Here is a 23,048-nt window from a genome sequence, read left to right on the forward strand (position 1 = left end):
CCCCACGGGATTTACTCCCCGTCCCCTTTAAGCAGGTGCTGGTGTAACCGGTGTACCTGCAGCCCCTGGGGGTGAACCGGGGCCGGGCAGGACAGCGGGGCTGGGGGGCGGCGCTGCCCCGGGGCCTCGGGCAGAGCCGGGCGGGATCCCCGCGGGGACTGGGCGGGATCTCCGGGCGCTCCCCGGTGCGGGTCGGGGGATCCTCGGGCTCTCCTCGGTGGGGCAGGGCGGGACCTCCGGTCTGACCGATCTGACCGCGGTATCCCTGGGCGGGATCTCCCGGCGTCTCTCGGGTCTACCCTCGGTATCCCCGGTCTGTCCCCGGTCTGTCCCCGGGATCTCCGGGCGGTCTCTCCGGTCACTCCCCGGTATCCTTGCCCCTCTCCGAGCTCTCCCTGCTGTGCCTGGGCGATATCTCCGGGGGTATCTCCGGGGGTATCTCCGGTCCCTCCCCGTTCTGTCCCCGCCGTGCCCGCTCTATCCCCAGGCGGTGTCCCCGCTCTGTCCCCGCCGTGCCCGGTCCGTCCCCGCCCTATCCCCGGGCAGTCTCTCCCCGGTCTGTCCCCGCTCTGTCCCCGCCGTGCCCGGTCCGTCCCCGCTCTCTCCCCGGGCAGTCTCTCCCCGGTCTGTCCCCGCTCCGTCCCCGCCGCCCCCGCTCGGTGCCGCACGCCCCGCCCACCTCGCGTCTGTCCCCGCCCCTTTCCGCCTCCGATTGGCCGGTTCCGCCGTCATTCCGCGGGAGCGCAGCCACTCCGCGCGCGCCGTCCTGCCCTCCCCCGCGGTGATTGGCCGCGCGGCGGGCCGGGCCCCGCCTCCCGCGGCGCAGCGGGGGCGGCCTGGCGGCGGCGGCGGCCGAGGCGGAGCGGAGCGGAGCCGGTGAGTGCGGGACGGGACCGCGCCGGGACGGGGGCCGGGACAAGGACCCGCGGCGGGCGCTGACACCGCCCCGGCTGCACATCGCCGTGGCTCAGGGCCGGGCGGCCCCGGGCCGTGCGGCGGCGCGAGGCACCGGGTGACATTGGCGCGGCCTCCCGCGGGGTCACCCCGTGCCGGCCCGGCCCCGCGGGGCTCCGGCTGCTCCGGCCGCAGGACCCTCCCGGGCCGCCCGGCAGCTCGGGGCAGCGGCTGGAGCCGCGTCCGGGGCCGGCCCGAGCTGCGGGAGAGCGGCCTCGGCCGAGCCCAGCGCGGGCGGCGGCACCGCGGCGAGGCCCGGCCCGGTAACGCTCCCTGCCCGCCCTGCCCTGCCTTGCCTTGCCTGCCCTGCCTTGCCTGCCCCGACTGTCCTGCCTTGTCCTCCTTCCCTGCCTGCCCTGCCTTGCTTTGCCTTGCCTGCACTGCCTTGCCTGCCCCGACTGCCCTGCCTTGTCCTCCCTCCCTGCCTACCCTGCCTTGCCTGTCCTGCCTTGCCTTCCCTCCCTGCCTGCCCTGCCTTACCTGCCTTGCCTTCCCTCCCTGCCCTACCTTGCTTTGCCTTCCTTCCCTGCCTTGCCTTCCCTTGCCTCACCTTCCCTCTCTCCCTCCCTACTTTCCCAACCCCTGCTTGCCCAGCTGCTCCCCTTGCCAGCCCCCCTGCCTGCCCTGCCAGCCTGTCCCCCTGCCCACCTCCTGCCCCCAACCCTGCCCGTCCCCCTGCCCACCTCCCCCCTTGCCAGCCTGTGCCCTCTCTCAGGTGTGGGGTGTCTGTGTCGAGTTTTCCGGCTCCTCTTCCCTTCAAAGTCTCCCGATCAAAGCTGGGCTCAGCCAAGCTCAGCTCCACGTGCCAGGTGGGATTTTGGTCCTGTTAAGTTGGTCTGAACCTGGAAAGGAGGCAAAGTGTTGTCTCTGTGCTGAGGGACAGGTACCAGGGGGCACAGAACGTGTTAAACACAGATCCCCCCCCGCCTCCTGCTTCTCCCACTTCAGCACGAGCAAAAACTTGCAGAGCAGGGGGGGACTTCCCTGCTCTGCCTTCACAGGTGGGGGTGGAAGGATTGGGTTTAAATTGTAACGTCAAGAGCCAGGTGGGAAACGCTGGAAGTGCCTGTGCAGGGTTAATAAACGAGGTTCCACCTTCTCCTCTGCTGCCTGGGAGCGTGGAACTCCCTGTTCCAGCAGAGCAGTTGCTGTGCTGACCTTAAACCTGGGCTCCCCTGAGGCCTGGAGGCGCTGGAGATGTGTCTGTGTGCCTCGGAGAAGTGTTTGTGTGTGTTTTTTCCTGCTGGCTGATGATTCAGGGTGGGTTTGGAACCTGCTGTCACTCTGCCCTGGGTTCTTCTGTCTCTTCACGGTCGCGTTCACTGCCGAGCTCCCGGGGGAGGTTGTTTTGCTCCTCCGGTGTTGTTTTCCTGCGGTCTGATGGATTTGGAGTGTTTTGGAAACATTCTGGGGTTGAAACGACTCCTGGTTGGAGAAGGGGGGGTGTGTGAAGGAACAGAGGAGACGTCTGTGGGTGTTGGAAACCAGCTGAGGAAGGAGAGACTGTAATAAAGGTACCAGAGGGTTGATACAACCACACCAACAACCTGTGGGTGAAGGTATTTAAAAATAACCTGAGTGTCTAAAGCACCAGGGCTGGATTCTGGGGAGCTGAGCATCTTTACACCCTCCTGGAGCTGTGGGTACTCAACACTTGCTTTTCTTTCCCCCCAGCGAGTCAAAAGGATTGTTCAGGACCTCTGGATGTGGGTGCTGAGGACAGGGGGGACTGGGGCTGTCCTTGGTGTTGGATTTCAGCAGGAACTCTGGCCCCAGTGATTGCTTCAGACAAGGGAATTTTGGCCTCTGATAACCCCAGAATATGAGTCAGGAGCTGCAAGAATTGGGTTTGGGTTTTTTTTTTTCCTTCGAGCTGGAGCTCTGCCTTGTGAGGGCAGGTTTCAGGTGTGTCTGGTGTGTTCAGCTTCGCTCCACGAGGTTGCATAAAACAGAAAACCCCAGCCCTGAGCCTGTGGTTGCCTGGGCTTGGGTACAGGTCAGACAGGTTTGGAGAAAAACCTTCAGGAACCAGGAATGATTTTCTTCGAGCAACTTTGCTGCCAGTGACAGGAAAGTTCATTCAGCTTTGCCCTTCCCCTACAACCAATACCAATTTTTCACCCTGTGGTGCCGTTTTCCAGGTGATCCATCAATATTCCTGGGCTTGGGAAAGGGTGTTACATTTTGTCTGGAGTGGAGAAGGTGAACTGAGATGCAAACAGCTCGTTCCCAGGCCACCAAATAAACGAGGTTTTAAGGAGCTCTTTGCTCTGTAGCTGTGCTTTAAATCTGCTGCTCCCTGTTGTTGCCCAAAGGTGAAGGTCTGTGTTGGTGCTGCTGGGCCTGAGTTACCCCCAAAATAACCCAACTGAGCTGAAACCTGCAGCGTTTTGGCTGAGCAGAGGTGATGCTTGACTTTAAATCCTGCCAAAGTCAAGGCAGAGTGAGCACAACACACACTGAGGGGGCAGCTCCTGGTCTCCTGGGCTCCACCAGGGTGGAAATCCTTGCCCTGAGGGAATGGCACCTTCCTGGCACAGCTGTGGCTCATCCTGCTTCCCGATGGAAGATCTTAATTCCTTATTTCCCCCCCCCTTTTTTTTTCACAGGCAGTTTAAGCTGCTGGGGGGTTTTAGAGCAGAGATTGTGTGTTGAAGTAGTTTTGTGTGTTGAAGGAGTTTTTCCTCCTGGTATCACCTTGGAGGAGGGGTTTCTGAGGAGTGTCCAGGCTGAGGGGTTGTGGGAGGGGTGCCTTGTTTTCCTGCCTTCTCCTGGAGCCAGGGAATTGCCCCCTGACCCGTGGAGTGGGTTCAGCCCCCCCTGGCTGGAGGGCTCTGCCCTCCCTCAGATAAAGCTGGTTTCTGCCTGGCAGATAAGAGCAGCTCTCCAGCTTTTGGCTGTGGAAAACACAGCTGAGGTGTTCCCAGCAACAGGCTCCTCTCAGCAGCTGAAGAATGAAAGCTCTGTCTCTCCTTGCCAAGATTCCCTCTGTTCTGGGGCTCCTTCCCAGCTCTGTTCAAAAACACCAGGCTCCAGGAATAATCAGCTGCCTTTTTTCTTGCAGGGCTTTGGGTTTAACCATTTCCCAGTGCCCTAATTCGGGTCAGGTCGTCCAAAAACCACGCCAAGAATTTGGATCTTTGTCCCGGGTTTTTGTTGGCAGGCCTGGGGTTTGTCTCAGGGGGAGGGTTTCTTTAAAGCTGAGGAAGGCTGGAAGAAAATTAAACTCTTCCAGATACTGTAATTTAGGGAGGCTTTTAGGCAGTGATTCCCTAAAAATAATTCCAATGGTTTCTGTCCAGGCCTTTAAGGGAAGGGGAGCTCTGGGCTGTTCACAGCTGATGTTTTGGGGCTGGGTTTGTGTGTGAGGAGATGGATGTGACTGGGGAGAGCTGGGGCTGCAGGGCACCTCTGGGCTCGATTTTTAACAGCTTAATCAAACTGGAAGGCAAAGATGGACCTCAAGGGCCCATCTGGTTGGAGTTCATCCCGTTCTGAGCGTTTCAGCCCTTTTTTTCCTGTGATTTCCTGTGATTTTCCTGTGGTGCTTTTGCTCCAAGGGTGATTTTGAAGCTGCAGTAATCTCAGTTTTTACCACATCTCTCTCTCTCTCTCTGTCAGACTCAATTGCTCAATTTAACAACAACAATTGAAGGGGAAACCTAATTGAGCAACTTCCCTGGGTCACTTCAGCCTGCCTGGGAAAATGTGTGAACCTTCCTGCAGGAGCTCTCTGGGTTTTCTCCTTCTTTGCTAATTACGTGCTTTCATTAGCCACGATAACGACATAATAAACCAAAAAAAGAAAAAAAAAAAAGGAGTTAGGAGCTGGATAACTGAGCAGTGAGGGCAGCTGGAATGTCTGGATGGAGTTGTACAAGGGGGCTTTACCTGAATGAAATGGAGATGATGCCCCAGAGGTGAACTGTGTCTGTGAGCTGAGGGTGGGATGTGCTGCTGCAACAACTCCCAATTACTCCGTTTAAAAAGCCTTTAATTTTCTGTCTGTGCCTTGTTTTCTCTCCCCTCAGCCCCAGTTTCTCCTGAATACAGTGAATTTTGTGAGCATCAGGGCCACAGTTTTGCCATTCCCTGTCCCGGGGCTCGGGACTATTTCGGTGATTCCCTCTGGGGTTGTCGGGGGGGGAAAAAAAGCAAATATTTCTCAGCAAACAGCTGCTGGTGCTGTTTGCTTTGCTCTGCTTTGCTTTGCTGGGGAGATGATAATTCCCTCAGAAATCTCAGGGCTCTGGGACAGGTCTGAATTCCACCGGGGAGCATCACCCAGACGTGTTTTCCGGTGGTCACGGAATTGTTGAGGTTGGAAAAAAAACCCCTCAAGGACAATTATAACAAATATCATTTTAAAGCATGGTGGTTATGAAAATATGGTTATGAAAATATGGTTAGGAAAATATGGTTATGAAAATATGGTTAGGAAAATATGGTTAGGAAAATATGGTTAGGAAAATATGGTTAGGAAAATATGGTTAGGAAAATATGGTTAGGAAAATATGGTTAGGAAAAGATGGTTAGGAAAAGATGGTTAGGAAAAGATGGTTAGGAAAAGATGGTTAGGAAAAGAATCAAATTAAATAGCTGGAATTCAGCATCGTGGCCGGAGTCAGGAGTGTTTGGGAACCCTCACCCTCTCTGGCAGTTTGCCAACCTGGGATTGCCCAGGAATGCCACGGAAAGCTGGGAAAAGGGAAGGGGAAACCCTTTGTGCACCCCCTGGATGTGGGCAGTGAAGGTTGTTTTAGTGCCCAGGTGCTCCCGGAGCTGTTGGAACATCAGGATAGACCTGGAAAAGCCACCCCAGGCAGAGCTTTGCCATCCTAATAACCTGAATTTTCTGGGGTGCTGAAGGGGAGGAGGGGCCTGAGCTTCCCTATTTTTTCCCCAGTTTGGGAAATCTTTGATCTGTGTTGACCCAGGCAGTTTATTCTGCTGGATGTGCAGGAAGTGCTCTGCCCTGTCCATAAATGATGGTGGATTTTGGTGTAAAAGCACGGAGTGTGTTACTCATTAAACCCCTTTAACTTCCAAACTCCCCTCTGCCAGCAGTTTTTCCTGCCTGATTCCTGGGGGGAATGGTTTGCTCTGCCCTGGGGATCCAGATGTGTGACAGGGCCTTGTGTAACTCCCATAGAAATAACCCAGTGGTGTGTCATAAAAAAAAATTACACCTAATCCACAGCTATTTTTTTTTTCCTGGCTGCCTGTGGCTTTGTAAACACAGGGAATGGCTGTGTTGGGAGCAGGATGAAACACAGGGATTTAAAAAAAATACCCACGTGGCTTTCAGTGGATTACTTAATGAGCCAGTCAGGGTGATACGTGTGCAGGATGATGTTACAAATTCACCCCCAAACTTTAAATTCACCCTTCAGATTTGAACATGACCTTTGTTCTGTGTGGCTCCAGTAAATGTGCATTATTGGTCAAAATGACTCCCTGGCATCAGAGCCCAAAATAAAATACAGCTGCCTTGCTTTCCTTCAGCAAAAAAATAATAAATAAATGCTATTTTTGCCTCGAGGCCTCTGCATGTTTAGAGCCTGTGTTTCTGCAGAGCCATGTGGACAGTTTAATGTGTAAAACTGGGCATACAACAGGTGTTTGTGAGCTCAGGGCACTAAAAATAAAAGAGGGACGTGTCTGAGTGGGCTGAAAGACAATATGGTGGGGTGAATGCATCTCATCCCTGTGCCTATCCCAAAATAAAGTCAAGGGCTTAACATCAGTTCTGCAAATCCCCTCTCAGGCATCTCTTTCTCAATCCATCTTTAAAAGAAAGTTGTGGTTTGCATCCCTAAGCCCTTTAGCACGATTTCTATTTTTGGGGGGGGGTGTGTGTGTGTCTGTGTGTTATTTTTGGCAGAGATAAATCTGATATCGTGACCTACATTCCTTTGTTGGAGCCAGGGAGGGGAAATGTCTCCACCTGTGATTTCTTTGGTGCCTTGGCTGAAAGGCTTTTATTTCATTTTACAATGAGTTTTCCCAAGCAGGGGAGATAAGGAGGAGTGAGAAGGGGAGGGAAATGACTGCAGGTAGCAGTGAGAAATAATTAACTGCTCTTCAAAATAATTAAGTGCTCTGCTCTGCTGTGTCATGGGATCATCCCTGGGCTTGATCCTGGAGGGAGTTTTTGTTCCCAGGGCCAAACTTCTGCGAGGGAACCTTCTGGGTGCCAACACTGCTGATGTTTGGGTTGTGTCAGGTGTTATTTCTTGTTCAAATTTGGAGTTATTGCTCTCTGAGCGACATCTTTTTTTGGAAAACCCCCTCAGGAGCTGGAAACACGTGGGTTTGTGTCTTCCCAAAGCTCCAGCAGGGGAAGAGGAGCTTCAGGGTGACCTGATTGTGGCCTTCCAGGACCTGAAGGAGCCAACAGGAAAGATGGAGAGGGATTTTGGGCAAGGAGTGGAGTGACAGGACAAGAGGGAATGGCTTTTCCCAGCGCCAGAGGGCAGGGAGAGATGGGATATTGGGAAGGAATTCCCCCCCTGGGATGGAATTCCCAGAGAAACTGTGGCTGCCCCATCCCTGGGAGTGCCCAAGGCCAGGCTGGAGCACCCTGGGATAGTGGGAGGTGTCTCTGCCCGTGGCAGGGGGTGGGAATGGATGAGTTTTAAGGTCCTTCCGACCCAAACCAGTGTGGGATTCTGGGATGTTTGGCATTAAAGGTGCCCAGGGTCCATCATCCCAAACTGGTGCTGCAGGAGCTGCCTCTGCTTTGCCTTTAATATCTGCTGGAGAGGGAAGGGTGGCACTAATTTATGGGAGACACGAGGGGGGGGGAAAAAATAGGTCAGCAAGTCTGAAAGGTGCTGACAAGCATAAAATACCTGGAGATTGTTAAAAAGGAGGGGGAAAAAAAGGAGCCTGAAGGTGGTTTTTCCAAGCCAGGCATCAGAGGGAGCAGGAGTGAAGTGACTTGCTGAGGGGCAGGATCTGTTTGGGAATTCAGATTTCCTGAGAGCACGTTCCTGGGAAGGAATCCAGGGTGGCACCGAGGCTGTTGGAACAGCTTTGTGGCTTGGAAAACTGCTCCCTGTTGTCACAGACCCTTTTGAGGAGGGGTTCACCACCTCTCTGTGCTGCCCCAGGGTTTTTCCAGCTGCAGCTCTTCCCATTTCTGGAGATTTAAAAATTAAAAAAAAAAAAAAAAAAAAAGCGACTGCGTGGTGCAAAAAAAATCGCCCTGTAAAAAGCAGAAATGTTGGAAATTTAAAGCTAAAAACAAGTGAAAAGCTTCTCTTTAAAGCACTCTCTCTGCATCTACACTGTGCAGCTCCAACTGGCTGGTATTTCTGCTTTTTATGGTGCAGCTGGGAGGAGAGGGAGCCCTAAAATCACTGATGTGCTGCTTCAGGTCGGATCCCTGGTGTCATCAGAACAGCCTTTCTGGCACGTGTGAGCCACTGGATCTCTCTCTTCCCTAAAATAACCTCCACTTGCTCCTGCCAGGCTTTGGGGACTTGCTCCTGGGACTGGTTTTTTTCCCCCACTTTTTCCAGGGTAGGGGTTTAAATTTCCAATGTCTGGTTGCTCAGCAGTGAGATATCAACCAAAATCCTGCCTGTAAGAGGACAGGGCAGGGCCTGACCCTTCTCCCTGGAAATGAGGGATATTTTGGTGGTGTTGCTTGCAGCTGAGTTCCTCTTGGGGTGGAAAGGGTGGGTGTAATGGACACAGGTTTGATGTGGCACCAAAGTACCCCCCACACATCCCTTTACACCTTAAAGGAAGGGAATTGCACGAGGATCCTGGAAATGCTCTTCCCTTGGGAGCTTGGAGAGGGGTTTCCTGCTGGAAACAGCCCTGGGAGCGTGTCAGTCCTTCCTGTGCTTTCACTACCTGGATATTCCCTATTTTTGACGCTTTTCCTTGGTTTTTATTCCCCCATGTAGGAGCCAGAACTCTTCTGCCCCCTTGGAAGCGCGACTGGTAATGGGTAATGGTGTGAGAGAGGGTCCAGTGGAATTCCCAAAGGATGTGGAGCCAGTCACAGCAGCCCATCTCCCAGCAGAGGTGAGAGCACGAGGGGCTGGGGAGCCAAAAGCAGCGTGGGAAGGGGGGGATTCTGAGACCCCACCTGGAATCCTGCATCCAGCTCTGGGGTCTCCAGCACAGGAAGGACGTGGAAGCTGCTGGAGAAAACCCAGAGGAGGCACCAAGATGATCAGAGGGCTGGAGCAGCTCTGCTGGGAGAGCTGGGATTGGTCAGCCTGGAGGAGAGAAGCTTTGGGGTGACCTGATTGTGGCCTTCCAGGACCTGAAGGGGCTACAAGAAAGATGGAGAGAGACTTTGGAGAAGGGCCTGGAGTGCCAGGACGAGGGGGAATGGCTTCAAACTGACAGAGAGTAGGGTTGGAGGGGATATTGGGAAGGAATTCTTCCCTGGGAGGATAGTGAGGGACTGAGGCTGTGGCTGCCCCATCCCTGGAAGTGTCCAAACCCAGGATGGGGCCTGGAACAACCTGGGCTGGTGGAAGCTGTCCCTGCCCGTGGCAGGGGGTGGCACTGGATGGGTTTTCATGTCCTTCCAACCCCAGGCAGCCTGTGATTTGAGCTCTGGGGTGCTGGCAGAGCTGCAGGGCGTGTGCCAGCCCTGGAATGTGTAACTTGTGTTCCTCTGGGGAGAGCCAAGAGTTTCCATCCCCTTGGGAAGAGGCGTCGCTGGCACTGCCAGGCAGGGCTGGGTTCCCTTGTTGTGTCCTGCTGGCAGAGCTGGGACCAGGGCCACGAGCCTGGGTGTCCCTGCTCCTGCTGCTCCTGCTGCTGGATTCACTGGAAACCCTGGAAGAGGAGGGGATGCTGAACCTTGGTCTGGTTTAGCCCCAAGCTCAGGCTGAAGTTCACCTTCACGTGGCTGCCCTTGCCTTCAGCCCCGGGCAGGCAGAGATGGGAGGGGAAATCCAGGGATTTGGGTAACAAACATTAACTTTTTTAGTTGTGAAACGCTCTGAGAAAAAGGGAGATGTTAACTCCTCTTCTCCACAGCCACACAGAGCGTGTCAGAAGCTCACATTAAGCCTCGTGTCACAGTCTGGAGCCTCCACAGTGTTGGATTTCATTTACTTGCTCCCTGTCTGTGTGATGGGAGAAAAGAGCTGCTTTATAAACATGAGCTGGGGCAGGAATGCCAGTAACAAACCCACTGCCATCCCATTCAGCAGAGTAGGAAACCTGCCTGGTTTTATCCTTGGGAACCATGTGGGAACAGGGCTGGGGTGTCACTGGGAGAACCTTGGGGAGAAATGGTGGGGAGGGAGTGGCTGAGCTCTGAGAAGGAGAAATAACAGAGAGAAGGTAGGAGGTGGCAGATCTTGGAATTTTGCTTCCTGATCTGCTCAGGAATTCACTGTGCCAGAAATTTAGGAAAGCATTTTGACCCAAATCCTGGAGAAAGGGGGGGTAAAAGCTGCAGCAGAGGTGAAGTGTTTTTCCTTGTGCTTAGGGCTGAACAATGCTTTGTTCCAGGATAACCAGGAGAAGAAGAAAGTGCTCAACTCCCTGATGTCTGGTGCATTGGCTGGTGCTGTTGCTAAAACTGCAGTGGCTCCCCTGGATAGGACAAAAATCATGTTCCAAGGTGAGTCCTGTGGGCTTTTCCAAAAATACTCTTAATTCTTGTTGGCAGGACCCAAAGCAGCGCCCCTGACCTGCTCAGCCAGCCTGTTCTCCAGTGCTCCAAGGGGAATAGGAGGAGCTGTGGAGGCACTGGAGGCAGGGAATTGAGGGGTTGGACTTTCCTGCCCCTGAGTTGGTTTGGGGGGAGCTGAAGTTAGTGATGGAAATACTGCAAGAGGCACAGGAGCTGCATCCCTGGGTTTGTGTTGCAGAGCCCTCCTTGGAACCCCTGAACTGTGGAACAGAAAATTGCCAGGTGTTCAGCAGGATTTGGGATTCAGCCCCGTCCTGGGCTCTGTTTGGTCCCCCTGTCCCAGTGCAGGGACTGACGGCTCCACTAATTATCCCAGAGGGATAATTAACAGCACAGGCTGTTGATTGAGGAGACATTTGGTAAAGGCAGGAATTTTAAAGCTGGTTGACGTCCCAGATTAACTGAATTGGGTGGGTTTAACCTGATCCCTGGCTGACATTTAATTTGGGATTGGCTTTCATGTGATGTGATTTTCCCTGTGGACACAGCCAGGGCTGAGGGATGGCAGGGATGTGGATCAGGGGGATTAAAGCCTGGGCTGGGATTGCCCCTGGGAGCAGATGCTGGAGCAGCAGGGAGGACATGCTCTGCTTTCCCACCACAGCTCACCCCCTGGTTCATCCCAGGTTGGAGATGTGGGATGGAACCACAGGACTGGGCTGGGTCAGCAGCTGACCCGAAATCCCTGGAATTCAGACAGGCCACGTTTATAAAAATACCTGTTTGCTTTGGCCCATCCCACTCACTGCAAAGGGTGTGATCCAAATGTTCCCATTTGAGCAATCTCTTAGTTCCTAATGGATTTTTTAGCTTCTTGCTCTTCCCTGTCCGAGCAGGGGCAAAGCACCTTTGGGATATTACCTGGATATTTCCTATTTTTGACACTTTTGCTTTGGGTTATTGAGTGGAGGAAGGTTGTCCCTTAACTAGAGACTGAAAAATGGGGCTCTGAGCAACCTGGGCTAGTGGAAAGATGGTCTTTAAGGTCCCTTCCAACCCAAATCCTCCTGGGCTTCCACAATTCTCTGAATTTTCCTGTGGCAGAGGGAGAAGAGCTGCTTCTTTTCCATCACAATTGTGTTTATTTCTGAAAAAAAAAAAACAAACCCAAAAGTGATGAATGGCATAAAGGAGCAGGGGGGTGAAAATGCATTTGCATGTGATCCTTGGATGCACTCGAGAGGTTCCAAGTCTCAGATGAGTGAGGGAGAAGCTGCAGCAGCTGCTTAATTGGGCCCACGTTTGGTTTGGAGCCTGGGCATGGAAATGCTCTGCTGAAATATTGGGGTTTGAATTAATTTTGTATTTATTCCTTTGTTTCAGTGGCGTGTGGCACGAACTGAACGTTTTCCCAACTTCTGTGCTGGTTACCAGTGTTAAGCCTTTATTATAAAACAATCCCTGCTTCCTCCTGCATTAATTCTTTTGCTTCTCTTTTTATATCCCTCGGATAAAACACCTGTATGGTTTATTAATTTACCAAATGTTTATTTATATTCGATCCATCTAAATGTATTGCAAGACCTAATGTTCCTTTTTTTTTTTGTTTTTTCCCCTCCTTTTAGTGTCTTCAAAAAGATTTTCTGCCAAGGTGAGGTGATGTGTCTTGTCTGCTGTTGCCCTGAAGCGTTTGATTAATGGCAGTAATAGCTCCAACTGCATCTTTTGTTTGCCTTTTTTTTTTAACTTTCTTGCTTGGGATTTATTAGGAGGACTCAGTGGAAAGCACAGAGGGAAAGACTGGGAGTGGTCTTGTTTATTATAGGGCAGTTTTTAATCAGATTGTTGGTGGCACAGAGGGGCTCAGTCCTTGCTCATGCTCTGGGTTTTATCCGACATTAAGTGTGAGGGAGCTGGGAGTGGGGATGGACAGGGAGCTGAACAGGAGCCAGAGTGTGCCCAGGGGGACAAGAGGGCCAATGGATCCTGGCCTGGCTCAGGAACAGGGTGGCCAACAGGGCCAGGGAAGTGATTCTTGCCCTGGACTCAGCACTGGTGAGGCCACCCCTGGAGTGCTGTGTCCAGTTCTGGGCCCTCAGCTCAGGAAGGACATGGAGGGGCTGGAGCAGGTCCAGAGGAGAGCAACGAGGCTGGGGAAGGGACTGGAGCACAAGTGCTGGGAGGAGAGGCTGAGGGAGCTGGGGGGGCTCAGCCTGGAGAAGAGGAGGCTCAGGGGAGACCTCCTCACTCTCTGCAACTCCCTGACAGGAGGGGGGAGCCGGGGGGGGGTTGGTCTCTTTTCCCAGGCAACCATCAGCAAGACAAGAGGGCTGGGTCTGAAGCTGTGCCAGGGGAGGGTTAGGTTGGATATCAGGGAGAATTTCTTTGCAGAGAGGGTGCTCAGCCATTGGAATGGGCTGCCCAGGGAAGGGGTGGATTCTCCATCCCTGGAGGTTTTTAAGCTGAGACTGGATGTGGCATCAGTGCCATGGGCTGGGAACCACAGCGGGGTTGGATCAAGGCTTGGATTGATGATCTCAGAGGTCCCTTCCAACCCAGCTGGTTCTGTGATTCTCTGATTCTGTGACAATCACCCCTTCCCCCGGGATTTTTCGGGTAACCCCCTGCTCCTCCCGTGTCCTGCAGGAGGCTTACAGGCTCATCTACCGCACCTACCTCAACGAGGGCTTCTGGAGCCTCTGGAGAGGGAACTCGGCCACCATGGTCCGCGTGGTCCCCTACGCCGCCATCCAGTTCTGCGCCCACGAGGAGTACAAACAGCTCCTGGGGAGCTACTACGGCTTCCAGGGAAAGTAAGGAGGAGGGAAGAGCGTGGAGCAGCCTGGAGGGAGGCAGCTCTGGGCAGGGCTGCTGCCCCGGGGGCAGCTCTGTTGGCACAGGGCTGTGCCAGCCCCTCTCGGGGTGGTGTGCTTAAAGAACAGTGTGTTGGGGGGCAAGGGAAGGATGGAGTCAGGAACAGGGTGTTTGGGGGATTAACGGAAGGATGGGGTCAGGAATAGTGTGTTTGGGTGGCTAATGGAAGGATGGGGTCAGGAATGGGGTATTTGGGGGATTAATGGAAGGATGGGGTCAGGAATGGGGTGTTTTGCGGAGGCAATAGAAGGATGGGGTCAGGAATGGGGTGTTTGGGGGCCTGAGGGAAGGATGGGGTCAGGAATGGGGTGTTTGGGGGCCTGAGGGAAGGATGGGGTCAGGAATGGGGTGTGTGGGAGGCCAAGGGAAGGATGGGATCAGGAACAGGGTGTTTGGGGGATTAATGGAAGGATGGGGTCAGGAATGGGGTGTTTGGGTACAGGGAGAGCGGAGATTCAGGGTCAGGCAGAGCAGGGATTTGGGAGCAGGCAGAGCAGGGATTTGGGAGCAGGCAGAGCAGGGATTTGGGAGCAGGCAGAGCAGGGATTTGGGAACAGGGAGAGCAGAGCCATTCTCCAAAGCTTTTCCCTGTCCAGGTGATGTGTTTGGTCTGTTCTGTCCCCTCCTGCAGGGCCCTGACCCCCTTCCCTCGGTTCATCGCCGGCTCCCTGGCGGGCACCACGGCTGCCATGGTCACCTACCCCCTGGACATGGTCCGTGCCCGCATGGCTGTCACGCCCAAGGAGATGTAAGTGCCTCACAACAACCCCTGCAGCCACCACCACAATGCACAGCTTTTGGTTTTTTAAGGCCAGATACCCTTTCTTCCAATTTTCTGGTTCTTTTTTTAAGGTCAGATGCCTTTATTCCCATTTCCTGGCTCTTTTTTTTTTTTTTTTTTTTTTTTTTTTTAAGATCATGTGACTTTAATCCCATTTTCTGGATTTTTTTTCCTTAAGGTCAGATGCCTTCATTCCCATTTCCTGGGTCGTCTTTTCCAAGGTCACATGACTTTATTCCCATTTTCTGGAATTTTTTTTTTCCAAGGTCAGATGCCTTTATTCCCATTTTCTGGATTTTTTTTTCCAAGGTCAGATGCCTTTATTCCCATTGTCTGTGTCTTTTTTTTCCAAGGTCAGATGCCTTTATTCCCATTTTCTGGATTTTTTTTCCCAAGGTCAGATGCCTTTATTCCCATTTTCTGTGTCTTTTTTTCCAAGGTCAGATGCCTTTATTCCCATTTTCTGTGTCTTTTTTTTCCAAGGTCAGATGCCTTTATTCCCATTTTCTGTGGTTTTTTTTTTTTTTTTAAGGTCGGCTGCCTTTACTCCCTTTTTCTGGCTTTTTTTTTTAAGATCACATGACTTTATTCCCATTTTCTGGATTTATTACTTTTTTTTAAGGTCAGCTGCCTTTACTCCCACTTTCTGGATCTTTTTTTTTTTAAGGTCAGATGACTTTATTCCCGTTTTCTGGGTCACTTCTTGCTCAGAGCCTTTGGTGCAATAAACCTCTTATTGCTGGGGCTCTGAGCACTGATTTGGAAGGAGATGGATACTGGGAGACCTCACTGCTGGAAACTCTGTCTTGGTTCTTTAGGAGACACCTGGTGCTTCCAGAAAGATCCAGCAGGCAGGACACAAGTGGTGGAAGGGCTGTGGGAGAGCCACGGTTGGTGTCTGTGTTTGCTGCTGAAATCCCTTCTGAGCTGTCTGATGAGCTCAGGGCCCAATTAATTAATTGCTGATCCTTCAGAAAGTGCTGTTGGGAATATTTCCTGGGGTGTGCAGCCTCTGAGCAGCACAGCTTTGCTCTCCCTTGGCAGGTACAGCAGCATTGTCCACGTCTTCATCCGGATATCCCGGGAGGAAGGGCTGAAAACCCTGTACAGGGGGTTCACCCCCACCATCCTGGGGGTCATCCCCTACGCCGGGCTCAGCTTCTTCACCTACGAGACGCTGAAGAAAGTCCATGCAGGTAAAGCTTTGCTTTTTGGGGGAGGCTTTGGGGCCAACTCCAGGTGTTTGGGTTGAGGAGGTGCAGGTAAAGGTTTGGGGGAGGCTTTGGGGCCAACTCCAGGTGTTGCAATTAGGGGGTGCAAGTAAAGGTTTGGGGAAGGGTTTGGGGCCAACTCCAGGTGTTGGAATTGGGGGGGGCAGGTAAAGGTTTGCTTTTTGGAGGAGACTTGAGGCCAACTGCAGGTGTTGCAATTAGGGGGTGCAAATAAAGGTTTGGGGCTGGCTTTGGGGCCAACTGCAGGTGTTGCAATTAGGGAGTGCAAGTAAAGGTTTGATTTTTGGGGGTGGCTTTGGGGTCATCTCCAGGTGTTGAAGTTGAGGGGACAGGCAGAGGTTTTGGAGAGGCTTTGGGGCCAACTCCAGGTATTTGGACGGGGTGGGGCAGGTAAAGGTTTGGGGGAGGCTTTGGGGCCATCTCCAGGTATTTGGACTGGGGGGGTGCAGGTAAGGGTTTGCTTTTTGGGGGTGGCTTTGGGGTCATCTCCAGGTGTTGGAATTGAGGCGGTCCAGGCAAAGGTTTGGGGCTGGCTTTGAGGCCATCTCCAGGTGTTTGGATTGGGGGGGTGCAAATCCTTCCCCTGCCCTTGGAGCCAGCTGCAAAGTGGCTTTGTGGAGCTTTGGGAGCCTCTTTACCCGCAGGCAAACTGTACCTTGCAGAAGCGACGAGAAGCCGCAATTCCCGGGCGCGGGAAGGACTCGGGGCCCCAAAACCCCCCCCCCGGGAGCGCCGGATTCGGGCGCTCCCTCTTCCCGCTTTCCCACCTTCTGCCGCTCTCTCCCTGGCAGATCACAGCGGGAAGGCCCAGCCCTCCCCTCCGGAGAGGCTGCTCTTCGGGGCCTGTGCGGGGCTCATCGGGCAGTCGGCCTCCTACCCGCTGGACGTGGTGCGGCGGCGGATGCAGACGGCCGGGGTGCTGGGCCACACCTACAGCTCCATCCTGCTCACCATGAGGGACATCGTCAGGGAGGAGGGACTCGTCCGGGGCTTGTACAAAGGCCTCAGCATGAACTGGGTCAAAGGGCCCATCGCGGTGGGAATCAGCTTCACCACCTTCGACCTGACGCAGATCCTGCTCCGCAAGCTGCAGCACGGCGGCGGCGAGGAGAGGTAGTGCTTGAACCCCCGCAGCCCCCGGCCAGGGGAAACGTCCCAAACTGTGTAGAAAGAGCCCTCGCCTCGCCCGTGCCCTCCCACAGCTCCAGAACTCACCTGCCTTGGTTTGGGTTTCCTGTTGTTCCTGGATTTTTTTTATTTTTTTTTTTTTTGGTCCTTTTTAACGAGCCCTCTCGAGTCCCTCGGAAACCTCCAAGGGCCCATCGCGGTGGGAATCAGCTTCACCACCTTTGACCTGCCACAGATCCCGCTCCGTGAGCTGCAGCACGTGGAGAGGTAGTGCTTGAACCCCCTCAGCCAGGGGAAGAGCCCCAAACCGTGTAGAAAGAGCGATGCTCTCCCGCAGCTCCAGAACTCACCTGCCTTGTTTTGGGTTTCCTGTTGTTCCTGGATATTTTTTTTATTATTATTTTTTTTTTTTTGGTCCTTTTAACGAGCCTCTTGAGTCCCTCGGACACAGTGGGAATCAGCTTCACCACCTTTGACCTGCCACAGATCCTGCTCCATGAGCTGCAGCACGTGGAGAGGTAGTGCTTGAACCCCCTCAGCCAGGGGAAGAGCCCCAAACCCTGTAGAAAGAGCGATGCCCCCGTGCCCTCCCACAGCTCCAGAACTCACCTGCCTTGTCTGGGTTTCCTGTCCTTCCTGGATTATTTTTTTTTATTATTTTATTATTTTTTGTTTTGGTCCTTTTTAACGAGCCCTCTCGAGTCCCTCGGAAACCTCGACCCCGAACAAAATCCCTCCGACCCCGCAGAGCTGAGTCCTCCAAAGCAGCTGCCTCGCCCCTTCTGCCTGACTCTGGTGCCAGGAGTGGAGCTTCCCAAACCAACCCGTGCTGCTCCCGCTCCCCCCCTGGGCCCCCTGGGCAGAGGAGGCGGTGGAGGATGGAAGAGGGGACTCGGTGCTGTTGGAATGACCCCCTGGATGTGGGAAGCGGCGGCTGCTGCTCCTGGCAGGCAGTTTGGAGCTCCCAGAGCACGTGTGAGCTGGAGGCAGCCTGCCAAGTGCAATATTCCAGTCAGTCTGGAGGGAATTCCACGTGTTCCTGCGAGCTGGGAGCGTGCTCTCCACGGAGCAGGGCCGGGACACTGCTCTTGTCCTGGAAGGTGAATGTTTCTCTGCCCTTCTCCAGTTGTTTCTCTCACTTTTGGGTTGAGTTGCATAAATCCCCCTTGTTTGTGGTGTCCCTCTGAGATTACCAAAGACTGTGGACAGCAGGGGAGGGAAGTTCTGAGCCGTTTGGGGAATGGAATTCTCGTGTGTGTTGTCCTTGTTGTCGGGTCAGGGCTGGGCCTGGATTCCCAAACTGGATTGACTCAAACTGCAGTCACGTGCTGGGGCTGCCCAAACCCTTCCATGTTGTCCTGGTCTGGAGGCAGCGTTTTCCAAGGGATTTAACAGTGTTGATGCCCTAGGAGAGGGTGTTACATCCTTACAGTTCAAGCAGTTTTATCCTTCAGTATTATTGTTGCTGCTCTATGCACCACGTGAGAACAAACACCTGACTTTGCTGTCCCAAAAAAAAGCTGTCCCTGTGTGGTGGAACCAGCCTGGGAGCTGATTCCAGCTTCTGGCATTGCTTCTGAACAACCTTTTTGTCTTTTGGTACCTGCTGTGTAGGTCGTGTCAGCTCTGTTTGTTAATCCACACCTCATCCCACCTGCTTTCCCATTCCTAAAATTCTCCTGGACCAGCTTGGTCCTTGGGATTCTGGGCACCACAGCCAGTGCTGACCCTTCAGAAATGATCTATGTAGTGCCAATCACTTCCACTGGTAATTTGAAAATTAATGGTGAAGAAGCTTTTGGTGTTTCTATTTCAAATCAGTTTTCAGGGAAATGGAGATTTTGGGGGTGGGGTTGTTCTGTAATCCATTCCTCTTATTAAATTTGGAGTGCAAGAGAGGTCAGAGAAAACTTCAGGCTTCCCTGAGAATCAGATTACCTGTACCAAGATAAAAAATCCCTCCTTAGCCCTGCACAGTCCATAATGTATAAAAGAAAAATGAGGCATAAATTAGAATCTGTCCTTTCCTGGTGTTTGCACTTCAGCTGTTGTAGCTTGAGCCTTGTGTCACGGATTAATGGGAATGGAGGGAATTGCACAGCTGGTAGAGGCAGCCTTCTCCTTTCTTTTGTCTTTGCACTTGTTCTTTGGAGCAGAACTTGCTTCTAATGCCAAATATTTCCTTAGGAATCAAGCACCTCCCCTTGCACGTTGTGGCCGTGGCCCAGGGCCAGCACACTGAGGTGTTAACGTGTTGTTCCCAGAGCTGGGATGGACCAGACCTTACTGGCTGGGTGTCAGCCTCGGTAACTTCTGCCTCCAGGCCCAGAAATGGTGATTTGTGCATCCCTTGACTGCAGCCCCTGATCTGTGATTAGAGAACTGTCAGTGGGGGGGTGTGAGAGCCCGTGGAGATGATGGCCCTGAGCTCTGGGTGTCCTTTGCTCCTGCTGCTGCCAGAAGGTGTTCTCAGCTCTTCTCCTCCCTCGGCTGAAGCTTTGCTCAGTCCTTGCAAGAGCTCCTGATTTCTTTTCTCCAATGGAGAAGCCCAGTTATCCCGCTCTTGTCTCTCCCTTGTCCAGCCCGGGAAGGAAATCCTTGCTTCCCAGGCGTGTGAGCAGTTGTCTGTGTGTCTGTGTGTCCAGTCCATGCCCATCCCCTCCCAGCCTGGACAGCTCCTTCCTTTCTGCACAGCCCTGGAGGAGGAGGAGGAGAAGGAGAAGCTGGACTGTGGCATCCAGGTTGGAGCTGCTTCCTTTGCTCCGTGGAATTAGTGGATCATCCCAGAGCGTCACTGAACCCCTGTGGCCACAGAGGTGCTTTAACTCCTCCTGAGAAAGGATTTCCTGGGTGACTGGGAGTGAATGGGAGGGCAGATCTGCACAGGGAATCTTCTGCCCTGGCAGGAGTGCAGCCAGTGGATTGAGTGGATGGGAATCCCCTGGAAGAGGCTGAGCCTGGAACCCCCCCCTCGCAGCCAGAACCTGGAGCTGAGGAACAAGCACAGCCAAACTTGGAAGCACTGGGCCAAGAGAAGTTGTTCCTTAAATTAGCAGCTGCACCTGATTGTGATTCAGTGGAATTTGAGCCAAACCTGTTTTTCCAAGTTCTGCAGGCTGAGTGTTCGTTCGGAGGCAGAGCTTTGGATTCAGTCCGGGGTGGTTTTGGTGCTTTTGTTTCTTGGGCAGAAGTGTTTGAAGTAACTGTGTGTTACTGCTTTGGGTTGTTTTAAATAGTGGGGGTGGGGTTTTTTTTGTTCCTTTCTCTGATTTGAATGTAGAAAAGGAGAAACAGAGTGTTCTCTTCCCTTCTCTTACTCCTTGCATGAACTGAGACACGTTCCAGATCTCTCTGCTGCCTGGAATGAGGGGTCCTGCTTTGGGAAGGGGGGTCTCTGTGTGCTGGCCAAGAAGGTCCTTTGCCTTTAGCCCTGAGAAAGGAGACAGGTCAAACAGGAATATCCTCTACTCCTTCTTTTCTTCAGAACTTCTTTGCTACTGCTGCAATTCCCCCGTTTTTCATTTCGTTCCCCTCGAATTGCTTTGGATTCCCGAGTCGCGTTTCCCGCCGTTCCTTTAACGTGTTACAGCCAGGCAGGAATTTGTGCTTTTTTTTCTCCCTCCCTCCTGCTTCTGCACCTTGAGCCCTGCACTAGCACTTCGAGAAAATCAGGTCCAATAAATGCATCCAAAATGACAAAACTGCAGCTCTCCAGCGGCGCCCGAACAGCCCGACCCCGTCCCCCCCTCGCAGGCCTCGGTGCTCCTGGGGGGGGCCAGGAACTTACAGGCACTGAGTGATGGGAAGGAAGGGGTTTTTTTTGGAAGTTTTTTGGTCCAGTTTAGCACCTTCCCTTGTCCCAGCCCCTTCCCTTAAGGAGCTGAGATGCTGCTGCTGCTCCGTGTCGTTTCCTCGCGGTACCTCCAAGGATGCCCCGTTTGCTCCCTGGGAGTGGCTGCTGGCTGGAAGGTGCCTCCTTGGGAAGAGCTTGGGAAGCTCAGAGGGTCACTTGAGGATGTGGGAGGCAGGATCTGAGCTGGCTTCTTGTTTGCCTGGCGTGGCTGGAGGGCGGTGGCACCGTGGTGGGAGGGTCGGGAGAGGAGTCCCGGCCTCCCGGGCTGGGCAGTGTGGGGCTCCCTGGGAGCTCTCCAGGAGCAGCTCCATAACTTCCTGTGGCACTTCCCTTTGCCTTCCACCTGGAAGGACTCGAGCACCATCTTCACCCTCTTGTCTTTTAACCCAAAAGCAGATGAAAGGAGACTTTGAGCAGAGGTGACGTGGCAGCGCCGAGCGAGGCCGGTGCCGGTCCTGGGCGGGCAGGGAATGTGCTGGGATCCTTCCCAGGGGGATTCCCCAGTGCCTGACTGGGTTCCTGGGCTCTGCAGGTACTTCCCAGGTTCCTGGCTGGGTTCCTGGGCTCTGCAGGTACTTCCCAGGTTCCTGGCTGGGTTCCTGGGCTCCTCAGAGAGCTGGGGGTACATTCTGGGCTCTCCCCACCAGGACTGGGCCGGAGGAGGAGGAGGTGGCCTTCCTACAAAACAGCCTTTTTTTTGGATCTTGTAGGGGCTGTTTCCTCCTGTTCTGTCCCCCCCTGGAATGCCATGCCCTGCAGGGTTTCCCAGCACTGCTCACTGCCTGTGTGGTCTATGCATTTATTAGCACAAACACTGTTAAAATGCCTTTTGTGTCCTCACCATCAGTGCGTGTGTGTGTGTGTGTGTGTGTGTCGATTTTGACTGCTTTTCTTGGATCTGGAGTTCTATTTTATTGCAGTGAAGACACTTTGTTATATATATAATGTTTATATATTTTAAGATTTGTGCCAAGAGAGGATGTATATTTAATAATAAAAAAATCAAATTGACTCGCAGGCTCCCCGGGGGTGTCTCGTGTTCCACGCTGAGGGGGGGTCCCACAACCCGGGGTGGGTTTGTTGGGAGGGGCTTTGCAGGGAAGTTGGGAGAAGCCTGGAAGGAGGGAAAGGAGCCCTGGGGCTGGTTCAGGCCCTGCCGTGGTGTGGGACAGGGACACGGGGCCGGGTGTGTGGTGGCAGCAGGTGGCACTGTCGGCTTAGCCACGGCCTGGTGGCTTCCCCCAGGTTGGGGACCCCCAGCTGCTGCCAGTTTGGGGGGGTTTTGGTGTTTTCCAGCCGCATTCCAGGCCCGGTGTGGATGTGGCACCCAGTGCAGTGCAAGGTAAGGAGGTCAGAGCAGGGAGGACGAGTCCAGCCCTCCCAGAGCAGCCTCCCTGTATCCCATTGCTGTTCCCTGGGATGTCCCATTGTATCCCGAGGGAAATCGAGACCCAGAGGCTCAGACTTGCCCTGAACCTCGTTGGAGGTGCTCCCTGTCCATCTTCCCTGGAGCAGGACCAGCTCCAGCCTTCCTTTGGCTTCCTGGCTCCCTGTGTTTGGGAACCATCCACCCTGGATCGCCTTGGGCTGCCAGCCCTGGGGAGAGCTGCTCCCAAATTCCCTCCAGGCTGCTCCAAGCAGCTCTGCAGGGTGGTGGGGGGGTCCCAGTGTGGATGGGAGAGGGCTGGGGGAAGGCAGAGCTCCGAGTGTGGCTCAGGGAGGCCGGTGGAAGGTCCAGACTGAATCCTGGTGCCAGCAGAGCCTCTGCAGCAACAAAACCTCCCGGTCCCATCTCCTGGGAGCCCCAGCGTGGTCCTTGCAGAGCCCGGCCCGGCCCAAAACCAAGGTACAAAGAGTGGGAACGATCCCAGGCTGGAGGAGGGGGGTGGGAATCGCTCCCTGCCTGTGCTGTGGCCCGGTTTGGGAGCCCCGTGGCCGCGTCTCCTGCTCTCGGCTGCTCCATCCGTCATTGTCCCCGCCGGGGAGGGTCAGTCTGGGCACATCCCAGGGGAGGATCCGTCTGCGTGTCTGACTCCGGCGCAACCCCCGGCCTTGGCAACCGCCCCGGCCCGCCGGGAAATCAGATAAATGAGCCATCAAGGCGGCCGGGCTGGCTCTTAGTGGCACGGGCACGGGCTGGGACAGAGCCCAGATCCGCGCCCGGATCCGTGCGGGAATCGCTTCTCCCTCGCCCCCTCTGCACCATCCCCGCGGTGCCAGCGCCGCTGCTGCCCCTGTGCTGGTCCCTGGTGCCCTGCTGGGCTCTGCATCCCCCGGGCATTCGCAAAAAAGGGGATTTCCCCGTGATTTTTTTGGTCAAATTTACGTGTCCGCAGCGTGGATTCTCAGGGGGGAGGAGGAGGAGGAGGAGAGGGCTGGATTAGCTCAGTTAACACCGGGCAAAGGGCTGCTGTCTCATCCTGGCCCTTAGCAAGAGGGAATTAAGACCATTACAAGGCTATCAAATAGGATCAGAGCCCCTCTCCCTTTCTCTGAGCAGCCCAGACCTGCTAATCCTGTTTCATGCAGCTGGACCAGCACCCACCACGTGGCAGAGCTCGGCTGAGAGGGACGAGGGGCCCTGTCCCCTGTCCCCACCCCCACAGCCAG

The 23,048-nt window shown here is 54.1% G+C and overlaps 1 protein-coding gene across 2 annotated transcripts; it reads left to right on the plus strand.

Moving 5' to 3' along the window:
* Window positions 1-844: 844 nt before the first annotated feature.
* Window positions 845-21,432, plus strand: SLC25A42 (solute carrier family 25 member 42). 2 transcript variants are annotated; one of them, XM_027723150.2, is made up of 8 exons: window positions 845-876; window positions 8,874-8,994; window positions 10,447-10,558; window positions 12,196-12,221; window positions 13,217-13,383; window positions 14,076-14,192; window positions 15,270-15,421; window positions 16,249-21,432. In XM_027723150.2, exons 2-8 carry the CDS (start codon window positions 8,914-8,916, stop codon window positions 16,572-16,574), a joined length of 981 nt encoding a protein of 326 aa, XP_027578951.1. In that variant the 5' UTR covers window positions 845-876; window positions 8,874-8,913; the 3' UTR covers window positions 16,575-21,432. The 2 variants fall into 2 exon arrangements, with proteins under 2 accessions (XP_027578951.1, XP_039244519.1); XM_039388585.1 differs by lacking the exon at window positions 845-876 and adding an exon at window positions 8,116-8,376.
* Window positions 21,433-23,048: the final 1,616 nt, after the last annotated feature.

The sequence above is a fragment of the Pipra filicauda genome, unplaced genomic scaffold (assembly GCF_003945595.2).
Source record: "Pipra filicauda isolate LSUMZ 115617 unplaced genomic scaffold, ASM394559v2 scaffold667_size348046_pilon, whole genome shotgun sequence".
NCBI lineage: Eukaryota > Metazoa > Chordata > Aves > Passeriformes > Pipridae > Pipra > Pipra filicauda.

What these genes read in the sequence shown, in the direction of transcription:
- SLC25A42 (XM_027723150.2), top strand. Translation starts at nt 8,914, where the DNA reads ATGGGTAATGGTGTGAGAGAGGGTCCAGTGGAATTCCCAAAGGATGTG. An exon ending in CAGCCCATCTCCCAGCAGAG is followed by an intron (nt 8,995 to 10,446) that starts GTGAGAGCACGA and finishes GCTTTGTTCCAG; the next exon opens with GATAACCAGGAGAAGAAGAA. An exon ending in GCTGTCACGCCCAAGGAGAT is followed by an intron (nt 14,193 to 15,269) that starts GTAAGTGCCTCA and finishes CTCCCTTGGCAG; the next exon opens with GTACAGCAGCATTGTCCACG.